At 34.5% G+C, this 14,740-nt stretch overlaps 1 protein-coding gene across 3 annotated transcripts in view; it reads right to left on the bottom strand.

Annotated features, from left to right (window-relative positions):
• LOC149845907 (exocyst complex component SEC6-like) overlaps positions 1-8,122 on the bottom strand; it is a 198,937-nt gene extending 190,815 nt beyond the window's left edge. For 2 of the 3 annotated variants that reach the window (XM_089996069.1, XM_089996068.1), the window contains exons 1-3: positions 8,035-8,116; positions 2,839-3,021; positions 1,084-1,122 (exon numbers count right to left, since the gene is read on the bottom strand). In XM_089996069.1, coding sequence (XP_089852195.1) covers positions 1,084-1,122; positions 2,839-2,967 — 168 coding nt within the window. In that variant the 5' untranslated portion in view covers positions 2,968-3,021; positions 8,035-8,116. Of the gene's footprint in view, positions 1-1,083; positions 1,123-2,838; positions 3,022-8,034 lie in introns of all 3 variants that reach the window. The other variant, XM_089996067.1, reaches the window with a different exon arrangement.
• Positions 8,123-14,740: the final 6,618 nt, after the last annotated feature.

Here is a 14,740-nt window from a genome sequence, read left to right as displayed (position 1 = left end):
TTTAGGTTAATTTAATTGTGGTGTTAGTTTTTATGATGTAGAATAGAATTGTAGATTGTTAATTTGATTTATTGCATGCATGATGATGAATTGATTTGATGATATTATGATAATTGTTTTTTATTTCATTAGTGTTACTGTTGTTAACTATTAAAACTTAAAAATTATATATGTATATATATATGTATAATTTTTTATATTTTTGCCGCACCCCCGCACCCATGTGACATAGGTCAAGAGTGAGAGGTTTTGATGAAGACAGTTTAGAGAAAAGAGCTTCTCCATACCTGGTATGGTGCCTCATTTACTTGAAAGCAACAAAACTGGAAGCCACCTTTTCACTAAATAAAACTACTTTAACATCTCTGCTAGGGAGTTCTAATTGAAATGTGCCAGGAAATGAGGAGTGAACTCATCTCTGCTAAAAGCATTCACGGGAGCTTGGAGAATTTGTGAATAAAAGCAATCTGGTGGAAGGTGTATTTGAATGGGAATGATTGTCATTTTCAGGATAAAGCACACACCTCAGCACCGTGCATGCACAGCCATAAGGAATGGTGAACTATTCACATACTCAATGAGGACAATGCTGGATATCACCTTAACCTAGGATGGTGGACTCTTCTATCATGCTTAATTTCCCGTTCCCCCCCCCCCCCCCCGCCCCCCGCTCCTCTACCCCCAAAAAAAATGATGACTGCTTTTTTTCCTTTCTTTTTTTTTTTTGTCAGTCATGCAGGGAGATGACCCCCATCGGATTCTAATCTGAGACACCTCAGTTATGATAGAGCAAATAACCATCCAACTGTCCATTCAAGACACACACACACCTTATGATGACTACTTGTCATGATCATTTCTTTATTTCAATAAAATTTTCTGCATTTAACTAAGGGAAAAGTGAGAATCTCTTGGTGTATAGTCCTATAATAGACCATTTTTCCAGCCAGATTTTTCAGAAGTAGAAAAGGTAAAAGAATGTTGAAATCTTGTTCACTCTTGCCCTATTTTTATGAGCAAAAAATTGTGTTTCACATATATTTCAACAAATTTTTCTGAAGATGTCACATGATAAGAAAGTACCTGTTCTGAAACCATCGTGCTGAGTTGTGCATCATTGGCCTAACAATATCATGAAAGACATCATTAGTGACTTGCAAATGCAAAACTCAAGCAAAAGAGTAAGATCACTTAAAATTGTCAAGCAAAGGTGAAATAACCACACCAAGGAGACCCAATTATTTAGACAATGAAAATAAAAATTATCGCTTGCTGGAAAATAATATCACATTACAGTAGCTTCAAATATACTGGCAAAATAGAGCTGGTAAATGAGCCAAACAAATAGAACAAGCAGTGTTAGCACTCAGCTTGTTTACACTATCGCAATGTTCAAGCCCAGTTCATCTAGCTCATGCAAGCCAAGACAAGCTCGGCCCCATACAAGCCCGAGGCAGATGAGTCGAACCCAAGCTGGCTCTTTAAGTGTGCGTGTGTGTGTGTTGTATCTGCTATAGTGAGGATGGAACTCATAACCTCGGGTTTGCAAGCATAGTATCCAACCAGTTGAACCATTAAGTCATTTTTTATATAAGTGCTATACAAATCCCATATTATGTTTATCTAGACAAGCCTATACAAGCCAAGCCGAGATGAACACCCACTGTTCATGCTCGACTCCCCTATGCTATACAAGCTGCTCGTGGCATGGCTTGCCGAGCTCATTTGATGAGCCTGAACGAGCTTCATGTGAGCATAAGCAAGCCAAGCCATGAGTAGCACGGTCTGTTTACCAGCCCTACTGGCTTAACAGAAGTTTAAATTTGAAGTACCTGCTAAAGCAAAGTGAAAGTAATGAATGCAATTACAGGGTAATTGTTTCTCCAATTGATGGATACATACTCATTCCCAAAAAAAATATGGCTACTCCTTTTAGGTTCTTCATGTCATGTAAATGATGGAGGTTTAACTCCGTCAATGGACCTATCAGTTCAACAGATTTTATTACTCTAACAAGTTTCAAAATTCTACATAAACATATACCTATGTCACACGTATACAGATGCAGGAGCGGCCCGCGGGACATAATGCGGATAGACTTAGTACAATATCATAATTTTCAAAAAATGGAAAATGTATGTGTGTGTAAAACAACAATTTTAAATCACTATAATTAGGAACATCAAATAATGTGAAATAAGTAAAATAAGATCATAAAAGAAAATAGATAAAGTTAATGACACAATGTTGACTGTTTGGAACTGGTTTGACTACGTCCATGAAGTGTTGTGTCATGTTCGTGAAGTGTCCCAAGTGTTGTATCATGTCGACATGGGATATGCATGGTAAGAGAAGTGTCCGTGTGACATAGAATTATATTCCCATAGATACCCCCAACTACATAGATACTTGGTAGACATTTAACACTTGCATCTGTTAAGATTATATATATATATAACTATGTAAACCGAAATACCTATTAGGGGTATTTTGGTCTTTTCATTAATAGGCGTCAGCCCATTAGGGGCTGATATTGTTTTTTGTCTTTTTCCTTTTGTACCTTTTTGTTTTTTTGTTTTTTTGTTTTTTTACTTCTCAGCATAGGGGAAAGGGCACCCAAGAGGTGGATTTTATATTGGTGACTGATAATGCATCCGTTCTTTGCACAAAAAGTACAAGAGAAACAGTAGAATACGGCAAGTTCAGGCCAAAAGCCTCACACTGCATTTATGCTACAACTGAGGCAGTATCCAATTTGATTAAGTAATGAGGCATGCATGCATGTAAATGAATTAACAAAGACAACAGAAAATGGGGTAAATTTTAATGAGATTGTACCTGTTGGCGAAGAACATAATCTGCCTTGATGGAGGCAATAGATGACAAGTGCTCAGGAAGTTGTAGAAGCTTTGCCACCTCCCGCACAGCAGCTTCTTTAGCTTCTATACCCAGATCTTGCATCATCATGTTTCTGGATTAGTTGACTACTGCACAAACCTGTCTATGTTTCCATCATAAGAGCTGCATTCAAACAAGGAAAAAAACTCCCACTTGAAGAAATCCAAGAGCAGTTAAGTACAAACCAGTAAAATCATCGTCAGTTATCAACAGATAACTCATCACTGCCAACAGCAAACATAGGCATGACATAAGCAAATGCAAACGATGCATGTCTCCATCAGGTTCTTAAGCCAACAGGTGGATACTCTGTACATCACCCAAGAACTAAACCCCATTTGTTTCAAAAAATGGTGCAAAAATGACACACCTTTCACTGAAGATAGCTTTTGTCATAGGGACATGTCATTTTGAGTGTGTGTCTCTGGTGACACAAGCGAACATGCCAACACAAACACAGACATGTACGGCCATTATTTTAATATTTTTAATAACATTAATATTTTTAGATTTTTCAATAAAATGCATTTTTTACTGTTAAAAATCAAAAGTATTTTTTATTGATTAAAAAATTAAACTTTGTGCCCTCGTGCCCCATTTTCCAAAAAAAAACAGATTTATGAGTCGAACTCATGTCATGTGTCCTTGTGTCCACAAATCTTTGTGACATAGGAAAATAGGCATTTTTTGATGATTTAAAATGTGGTGCATGCAGCTTGCCCCGTTTTTTTTTTCCTCACATCCAACACCATAGATGTGATCTACATGTTTTGTTTAGTGGGAATGGGCCGGATCGCCGATGTTTTGTTTAGTGGGAATGGGCTTTTGGATCACCGGAATCCGACCTGTATACAGTTTTTTCCAGCAATCTAAAAATCAATGGCTAAGAAGGCATCGAATTTTCCTGACTCATGAAAACATGTTTTTTCGAAACATGATCCAAGAATCGATTCCTACTAAATTGAGCATGCTGAACACATCTATGAGGTTAGATTGTATCAAAACAACTGGTATTGTGAGATTCAAACAAGATTGTAGGTACAATCGTTTGCACCAAATACAAACCCTATATATATTGCATGTCATATTTTTCTTTATTTCCACTTGAATCTCTATCTCTCTCTCTCTCTCTCTCGTATTAACAGACGTACCAATGTGCCTTTATGATACAATTTCTGGGTTTTAAAGACCCCCCAGGGTCAGTTCCTTCATTTCACTAAAAGCTATTGAGGAACTCACACACCTTAAAGGGCTTGAGAACATTTTGGGGCCAATTATTGCGCAAAAGAGAGAGCTTTTGCATTTTTCCTCCCTAAAAACGTCTTCCCACCTATTTTTCACTTAAGAAAGTGCATTGAGGTAAAAATATATATCTTATTTTGCTTGTTGTTGCATCTTTCCACCCATTATGGATGGGAGAGAACCGAGTTATTGAGGTAAAAAAAAATCATTGTTTTTCACTTGTTCTTGATTTTTTTGAAGGAGGACGGCATCAAGAGACCCGACATGGCAATGGGTCACTCAAATAGAGGAGAATGGAGATGGTTTTAACATTAGATGCATTTTTGTTACATGCACATTTTTGGAACTGCGTCTTGGCTAAAACATCATTTAGTCGGAATACCTAGCAACGTAGCCCTGTGCACATTGAGAGTAGGGCTGGTAAACGGGCTGAACAAGCCGAGCTTGAAGTGTTCAAGCTTCGCTGGTTCTTGTGGCAAGACAAGTCAAGCTCGAGCTCATAATGACCCTGAGTTAAACGAGCCAAGTTCGAGCTAGCTTGCTTATTAAAAAAGAATAAACTGCTTTAGACACTAGAAAAAATAGGATTATAATAAATACTTCTAAAATATATTGAAAATATATTTCTTACTACCTAACGAGCTTACACGAGTTGAGCCAAGCCGAGTACCTATTTTTCATATTCAGCTTGACAAACCTATTTTACAAGTTTGAACGAGCTGAGCCATGAGCGGCCTGGCTTCTATCCCAACCTTAATTAAAAGACCTAACAGGGACTCAAATGAGGCTATCCAACTCAGCCCACTTTGTGGCCATGGTGAAAGTTGTGTGAGTTCACTCCATCAAGGCCTATGGACTTGTTTAGTCTTCAAGAGATTTGTTATTAATCATGGTCAACAAACCTTTAGGGAGTGTTGAATCGTTATATGGATCTCTAAAGAAATCTATGGATGTGCCGGACCAAGGTGTTGGGTGCATGCTTCCGTAACCCTGTTAGGTCCAAGTACTAGATCCATATTGTGGCCATAGGGTTCCACAAAAGGAACCCCAAGAGACAATAAAATGGTGGGCCCATTAAGTGTGATTTATGTGATGTATGAAGGTTATAAAGTCGATGTTAATGTGAATTAGTGGCTGTCTGTACAACCTATATACATGGTTATGGAAGGAATTATTGAATTAATGGGGTGTCATTCTACGGGTTAGTGATGAAACAAATTCAATCCTCCATGGTAGCCTATACATATGTAGCATGGCAAGGGATATAGATAAGAAATGTGGTGTAAGGGAGGATTGAGAAAACCCCACTTGATGCAGTGTTGGAATAGCTTAGTCGGTTAGAATGTGTCTTCACAAGGTCGGAGGTTCAAGCCCTCCTTCTAGCATACATGCCTCACAATTCAGTGACTCCAATCAAAACCAGGTTTAAGAAACTTATCGGTTCCAACATTGATGTCAGATATAGAAAGGTGCCTTCTCTCCAACTCCTCTAAAGCTAACAAATAACTTAAGGGTGCTTGAGCATCATGTTGTCTATCTTAAACATGTTGAAATGGTGACACTAAAATAATACGCTTGGGATTTTTATGTATTTAATTGTAACAGATTATTTTGTTCAGCTACTTCAGTAGAAAGGCTTTTATCTTTTGTTTTGTTTTTTGTTTGATTTGAGCATGTGAATGTGAAGATGTGTGATATGTGTGGTTGGTTGACTAGGTTGTTAGTTTGTTTTGAATGTTTTTGTATGAGTTATGAATGAAGGCTGCTGCTTTTATCTGCATACTGAAGATTGTAGAGACTTTTGTCCTATATCTGATGGGTCTAGTAATAATGTCTGGATATTCTGGATATTGATTTTGTTATTTCTTGTGATTCAGAGTAAATGTAACTGCTTCATTATTCAAGTTATTGACAGAACATGGTGATTAGGTCTTCCATATATGTTTGGTGGAATGATAAAGAATATAATTTGATTTGCATGTTCATGTACCATTGGAAGCTCATTGTTATCAACCCTTAGTTTTTAGATATGTAACTTCTTGCATAATTCCCTTAGTTATGAACTTATGATCATGCAAGTACCAAATAATGATAATTGGCACTCCCACATCTGCTTAATAGAGCAAAAAACATACATTATTGATTTTGTTTGTTACAACGTGGTAATTTCACGATGTATCCCTCAAGTTGCTCTTTGCTTATGGAATGCTCAATCAGTTAACGTTGAAGTTCTACTATATACATCTCAAGCAGGTAAGGTCTTGGCAGATACGAGAATAGAGATTTTTTTATGGTCAGTCGTGTGTATCTTGCTAACCCTTATATTGATTCAAGAAGTTTATAGCTCGCCTTACAACATCTTGAGGACTTTTGATGGCTCATGGTTGGAGATTGGAATGTGACTGGGTCTTTGAAAGAGCAATGGGGCATGCAACATGAACATGTGGGAATCTTTGAGTTTGATAATACCTTGGAGAGGTTCGGCTCCTAAACATCTCCAAAGCAACAACTTAATACGCCTGACATAATAATCAACAAGGGTCCTTTGTCGTGTGAGTAGAATTGGTAGTCTAGTTCTTAACGATCTCTGGCTACACTATTTTCCTCATTCACAGTGGAGCATCTTGGGGGAAATGGTTTCTGATCATAACGCTTTAAGTCCTGTTTCTCAACCTTCTTTCTGCTTTTCTTCCAGTTTTAATTTTTTAAATCATGGGCCTAAAGATCAATGTTGTGAATTGGTACTGATAGCTTGGAGTTTGCACTGAACTCCCGCTTGGAGGCTGAAAGAATAGCCTCAAGCAATGGAACAAGCATTCGATATGGGACATTCGCAAGCATGTGTCAGAGATTTTGAGGTGCCTTGAGGAGCTTTAACCTAGAGTTTGATAAGGCCATCAGGATGCTTTAGAAAGAGAAGTCCAACAACGAGATGGGCTGCAGTCCTTACTAGAAATGAAGAAACCATGTGGAAGGAAAAATTATCATGTTGTTGGTTAAAGGATGGGGACAGCAAGACATCTTTCTTTCTTGATAGCTAAACCCATAAAAATACATTTGAAGAATTCAGAAGCAACTGTCTGAATGGATCCAGTTCACACATAAGTAAAAGAAATTTTCATTTTTGAAGTTGCTCTTCACAGAAGTGGCTATAACCAATGTGGAGTATATAATAAATGTAAAACAAAGATAATTCACTCGCAAATAAGAGTCCCAGACTCATTTGTTTAACATATTCTCAAAGGATATATTTCAACCATATGTACATTTATGACTTCTAAAAAATAACAAGCAAAACTGTCACCTCTGCATAACATTGAAATTCCATCTAGCAACTGAAAATGTGAGGAATAAGTTGTGCAAAAAATTCTAAATCCTAACATCATTCACTAATCAGTAACAGGCAGCAGCTAACAAGTAAGAACAAATTAAACAAATTTACTAGATATTTGGAAAGCCCCATCAAGCCATCACCATTCATCCATGCCCATAGTCGGAACCCTAAACAAACGTATTCTATTTCATACTCCAATTTAGCTTCTGCACTAGACAACTAAAAACCCCAAAAAAGATCCCCATCTAAACCTAAACTAGGGTTCTTTTTCAAAGATCCAACCCTCCTCCTCCCCCTTTCAGTCCTCATAGACAGAGAGAGTGAGTAAGATTCATCATCGTGCCATCATTGATTCAAAATTCAACCATGCCCAAAAATCAAATGCCCTAAAATCGGAACTCTAGAAATCAGGAATGACAGAGGAACTGAGAGAAATCCACCATCAAACCATCATTAATTCACCATTCAACCATGTTCATTGCCCTAAAATCGGGAAAGTCCCAGAGAGAATGAAAAATAGGGAGAGATTCCAGTCTTCCCAGAGAAAGAGAGAGAGGTACCTGTTACCTTAGAACCTCCGTCCGCCCACCACCGTCGCCGGGATTGGCGTCGCCGGCTCGCTGTAGTCGTCTGCTAGAGAAGAGGCCGAAAGAGGCAGAGAGCCAGGCCTTAAATAGACCGATTCAACCTGGTTGAACCGGTTGAATTGGTTTTATTACATGGTTGAATCGGTTTTTTATTATTTTAGTTTTAGAATATTTATAACATTTACTTGCTAATTTGATTGTTTAGGCATTGAATGCATATGCAGAATTAAATTAGTCCATATAAGTCGTTGTTTACTTTTTCTACACTTTCACAAAAAAAAAATATAGTTTTTATTATTTTTGATAATTTTTTAGAAAAATCAAATATTTTAAAAGGCTAAATGAAAATTATTAGATTCAATTTGAATTGTCTAATCCTCTGAAAAATTTTGAAAAATAGATTAGCTTAAAAATTGAGTGTCACATGTTGCTATTTAGTATTTACTTCTTCAAATCACTAATGAGTAATTAGAGCTAAATCAATTTTTTTAATAAAATATATTGGTAATGAGTACTAATATAATTATATAAATATACAAACGAATAAGTGCCTACAAAATAATTATTAATTTATATGTTTTCTTAGTGTGAAAATATAGTAATCCATATAATTATCCTTTATGTTTAATAATTTATTTTTTCTATAATTTCATAATTTTTCTTATTTTTAAAACTTTTTTTATTTTTGTCATATTTTAAAAGACAAGGTATTTAAAAAGGCTGGTTCAAAATGATTTGACTCGATTCTAAATTGGCTGATCCGCACAATGATTTTGAAAACTCGTTTATTTTAGAAACCAATTTGAGCAAGTTGCTACCCAATATTTACTAGTTTACAACTCAAACAAAATTATTTTCTTTAAATCAAAATATATCAACATTTTGTACCAATAAAAGGTACGGAAAAAGTAAACAACAGCATGATCGCATGAAACATTTAGTTTATGTGATATATACATTGTCAAATAACTTGAAGTTCAATAAGAAAACATGTTACATGACACAGTATCTATTCTTACCAAAAGATCACCCATGGTATCATGAAAAGTAGGTGTTTGATGGTAAAGTGAAGCTTAAATGGACACTGAGTGAATTATCTCGAGGTATGATTAAGTAATATTACTGTTGATTTTGATAAAATAGGGGTTGATGAAAAAAGAAAATAATGTGTTTGGGCAAAAAAATTATTTTTCTGACTACCATATTAATCATCTCTGAAGCTAAGACAAAACTTAGATGTGATGTATGTTAGAGAATAATATAAGTGACAATATATGTAACACCCCAAAAATATATCAGAATTTCTAGGATTTTTTTTAAACAGCAATAACACAGCTAAATAAAATCTTTTCAAATTCAACACAACTTTTGGGAGGGTTACAATAATTCAACCCATATACGCTAAAACCTAAGCAGTAACTTTCAAATTAAATTCCATTTCATGTTTAAATAACTTAGAGTTTGCATTTCAATAATAAAAGGATAAAGCAGTCTAAAATTTATGCTGAATTCTTAGGAAAAGAAGAACGTTATCATTCGCCTGACGCCGCCGAGCAATCCTCCATCACCCCTGCCTAAGTGCTACCTGTAAATTGTTAAAGTAGGGGCATCAAACCACAGTCTTAGTAGGTTGCACCAACTACATAGGATGGAAATATCTCCCAAAGCGAGAAATAAGCATTGACACAATTGAAGATATCAATCAAAATATGCAACACAGTAGATCAGGACAAGCATAAATACATTATCGCAATCAATCATGCTTGCAGTTAATTTTATAACATATAAGCTACAATGCATAAATCCAAAATAAAATGATAAATTCATGCACTATCAAAACCATTGATTCTATACTTAATGATTTATTTATTTTTTCTAGCCTTAAAAGTACACTCAAGTTCCTAACTCTCATTCAACTAATCTAATGAGGTGTTTGTTATGTCATATATTTTATTAGCCTCATCAATTTCAAGAATCTATGTAACTCTCCTCTGAGTTTTCATTGGAGCAGTTCGTGATCGAGTGAATCTCTCAGTGGTCCATATGAAAATGATTTCTACTCTGCAAAGATTCAGGACATATCACCTAGGTCACACGGTATTCCGGCCCCCTTATGATTTGAGACTGCGGACCAATGGAGACATCTTGCTCTCCAAAGTGACAATGATCAATTGTTCATGTGTACCACCATTCTCTCCAAAATGGTACAAGATTTGAATGAGTTATAGGTGTTAATTAATTATTAGGCTTATAAATTAATTTCAAGTGCTCTTAGCACACGGGTTCGCTAGCCCAATCTTCACTCGAAGAGATTTTATAACATAAAGTTGTTTTAACTCATTCAAATAACTCGAAGTTCAAACCCCACTTTTGGGTAACTTTAAGCACGACCTCTTTGAGGCAATTATGCGATTATGTGTATGATTGTCTAGTCTTTTATGTGCTTGCTTTGCAGGCACTCATGAGTTTCATTGAACCTAGGCTTGCTCATGAGCCGTGTTTATGCTCATACTATACACTTTATTATCAAGCATACATCATATTATATGCACAGATGCCTATACAAAGATTGCATACACAATTCAGTGTTGATCATTCCTCAATAAACAAACATGTGCATCTATTTATTTTTCAAAAGTTTATGCCTTATGATGTATTGTGTTCATTAATGTAGTTAACATATACATGGTTATCAATCATTATTGAACATGGAATATATTCAGATAATCATGTTTATTAGTTCATAATTAAGTTTAGGCACCCATAAACTTGTTGCAATATATAATATAGAAAACAACTAGGTATTAACATATGGTAATTATGTAATTCAGGTCACTGTTAACCTGATTTAGAAAAATCTACCAAGACACACAAGGATCATATTTAACCCTCAAAATTTAACTGAGGTTGCCTCAATATGCTAGAGACACGACCCAAGAAACAGAATATTAAAATCATTTTAATAAAATCAGAAAAACATTGAGACTAAACCCTATTCAGAAAATTTTATAAACCAGTTTTGTATTCTGTAGAAAATCCTCCAACTTTGGAAATTTCCTAAGACCTACTGTTAACTCTTTTTGAAAACCCTTTTTTACCGAGTCTTGCTTTGTATATGGACTCTCATTCTAATTTTTCACGAAATTAAGTAAGCTATTTTGGATTGGTTTTCTTTACTGTCAAAATAATTGGTCAGAACAACTCTATAACTAGAGCCAGAAAACATTACTGTGTTACAGAGGTCATAACTCCCTTAAAACAAACTTAATCAGGACAAATTAACAAGCTAAAGTCAAGTCCCAGATATGTAGAACTTTCCACTATTTTTATTTTTATTTTCTGATTCATATTTGAGGAGATATAGATTTTTTCTAAAACTTGTCAAGTTAAAAACGAGATAGTTTCACAGTGAGTCTCACTGTCAAGGTAGAAAACTTATGCCCTTGTTGCAGAGGTCGTTTTGGCATCAAAACTTACTCAAATAAAATAAATAAGAACTATAAAATCAAGCTCTAGATGTGTAGAATAGGATAGTATCCTCATTTGTATTTATTGAACTTGTACTCATCGAGTCAACAAATTTTTTCAAAAACATGTTATGCTCAAAATGTGAACAATATAACAAAAAATTTAATATACAAATTCTTTATTAATCAATGTTAAGCATAACACAAAAATTAACCTAACATGCTTATTACTTAAACTAATATGATCACAATATAATATAATCATTAATCATAAATTTCCTATGATAAACTATATGATTTCGATCACTACTTATTCATGATTCATGAAAATAGCATAAAATTTTGATTTAGGCATGCTTCTTAACAAAATCCTAATCAAACTAGTCATACACTCAAATAACCACTATTCACATAATAACATGATTTGTAACATGAATTTACATATCTAAACAACTTAAACATGCTCTTTTTACATGAATCAAAATTCATATTAAATCCCCTAAACTGATTTTATTAAAACCCCTTTTCTAAAATCAGTTTTTGCATAAAATATACTTTGATGAGGTAGTTTCATCAAAAACATTTTCTATAATATACATTAAATCATTTTTTCAACCACTCTAAGATCTGATCTGCCTTGAATCAGATCTGAAAATTGGTCCTATGCCCATTCCATGTGATGGGATCAATTTACGCATATGCAACATGTGAACCTACCTCTTTCGGGTTTTCAAATTGCTAAAAACGTTAATCTCCTACTCTGGATTCGCCAACCAATGTCCTCAAGCTTGGCTGCAACTCCAATGGTTGTTGGATCAGCCTCTACCAAGAAGAATAAAGAGATAAAGAGGAGAGGCTGAACGACTCCTTGGTTCTCTCTCTCTTTCTCTCAAAATCTCTCTCTCTCTCTCTTAAAGTCTCTCTTCCCAATCTTTTTTTCTCTCATAATGGTTGAGCAAAGGTTTCTAAAGCCATTGCTTATGTCTGAAAATTAAGGAGGAAGTAGGGTTGGTCATGCCCCCCTTTCTTTCCTTAATTTTCCCAAAATACAAGGCAAATCATACTTGCCTTTCTCCTAGTTTTCTTGTTTTTTTTGTTTACTTTCCTTATCTTTTCCTTAGCTTAAGCCAAGGGTTGGGATGCCACATGTGGTCTATTCTCAACCCTAGCTTGGCTGGCTAGAGTTCCTTGACTCTTTTCTCAAGCCAAGTCAATGCTTATCATTTTTTTGAGTAAGTTTTTATAGCCATTTTGTTTTTCAAAATTTCTTTTAAGTTTTTTTATCTTATTTGGACTTTGACTTGCTTTATGGAAAGCATGTCCAATAAGGGTGTGGTCCCACCCCCTAACTTTCTATTTAATATATATATATATATATTAATTTCCAAAAACCTTAAAGCATCTTTATGGGATTTTAAAATAATAAATTAATTTCAAATGAAAATCAAACCCATATTTGAACTATAAATTTTTATGAAATTCAAATTCATATCAAATTCATCCACATTTCATTCAAATTTCATTTTTTTCTTAATTTACATGAAATTATCCTTGAATTGAATTTGAATTTCATTTCAACTTCTAGTTAAAATTTCAATCCACTTGAGATTTATTTTTGAGTTAGTAAACATAAGAAATTATAATCTAAATGCACATTTGGGTATCTCGAAATTTATAATGGACATGAAACTTCATTCTTTATTTATTAAAATAACTGTCAAAAAATTCTTGGTATTACAATATCTTATATACACTGCTCATTGTGAAGAGAAAAACAAATGACAACGAAAATGCACAAAAAGATTTAAGACCTAGAAAGATATGTCATCACCTACAATTAGATAGAGGTGGTGCAACACAAAAAAAACCACATGCACAATACATATTTTTGAGTAAGCACAACAATGAGTTTTTTGATTGGTTGAAGGAAGTGATTTTTTTGACAACTATGCATCTAACATTGGGCGATGCATAAACATAAATGATGCTAAATTTTTGAAAATAAAGAGTCATGATAACCACATCATCGACTTCCTATTATAATTTGTGGATATCTAAAGAAGACAATTAGCATGACTTTATTCCATCTAAGCGATATGTTCAGACTGTTGTTTGCAAGGACGTTAAAAAGAAATATTTTAACGAAGATGAAAAATATTTTAGTAATCTTATGCATTTTAGAAAAGATATTTTCACTCACAGTTTTTACTATCATGGTGCACCTAGCCATTCATCTACCACGTAAGGCTGAATTTGCTAGACCAGTATAATATTGTTGGATGTATCTGATTGAGAGATTTTTTGGTAAATTAAAACAAACTCTGAAGAACAAAGCATGACCGAAAGCTTTCATTATAGAGGCATATATTTCAACATAATGTGAAACCTTTTGCCTAATGTATCTTAGTGGTATTGATACTAGATTTAACTGTCGAGATCGACATGATGATAGGCCTAGTACTGCAAGGACACAAGGTTTGTTTGTATTCTCATATACATTTACGTGAAAGTCAAAGGCGGTTTACTAATTGTACATTTAAATTTAGAACATGCGAGATCTCATAGATATACATTGGACAACTGTGTTGAATGTGAGCCATATATAAGAAAACACAGACAGATAATCCATAACTTGTGCAATAATGTTCAAGAAACTATAATACAACATGACTAAGAATTTACAAGTTGGTTTCTATAGAATCACGAAGATGCTTCTTCACAATTACGAAGTCTCATAAGAGGACCTGAGCATGAATCAGAGTCCTATCAATTTTGTGATGTGAATAGAATCAAGTTTTATACATAGTCTCAAGGTCAAGACTGTAGTTCTCAGAACAATGTGATAATGGTTATATGTCAAGGCGATGTAGGAGAGCCTGATGTAGACTATTATAGTGTTCTAAAAGACATTATCAAATTTAAATATATAAGACAAAATTGGGTGTATACGTTTAGATGTGATTGGCCGGATAATAGGAATATAGTAAGGATAAATACTTAGTTTATATGTGTCAACATCTCACCCAATATACCAGAATTATCAATTTATTTTAGCCTCTCAAGCTATGCAAGTATTTTATATTAGAGATCCGACAAAGAGCAAAATGTATATAGCACAAAAGATAATATCAATAAATGTGTACAAGATTCTACCATATTGGTCTGAACAAAATGAAGAACAAGACAATGATGTATATCAAGAGGACGATTGC

This window comes from Nuphar pumila, chromosome 2 (assembly GCF_984573655.1).
Source record: "Nuphar pumila chromosome 2, dmNupPumi1.hap1.1, whole genome shotgun sequence".
NCBI classification, from domain to species: Eukaryota; Viridiplantae; Streptophyta; class Magnoliopsida; order Nymphaeales; family Nymphaeaceae; genus Nuphar; species Nuphar pumila.
This window is presented reverse-complemented; position numbering and strand designations above follow the sequence as displayed.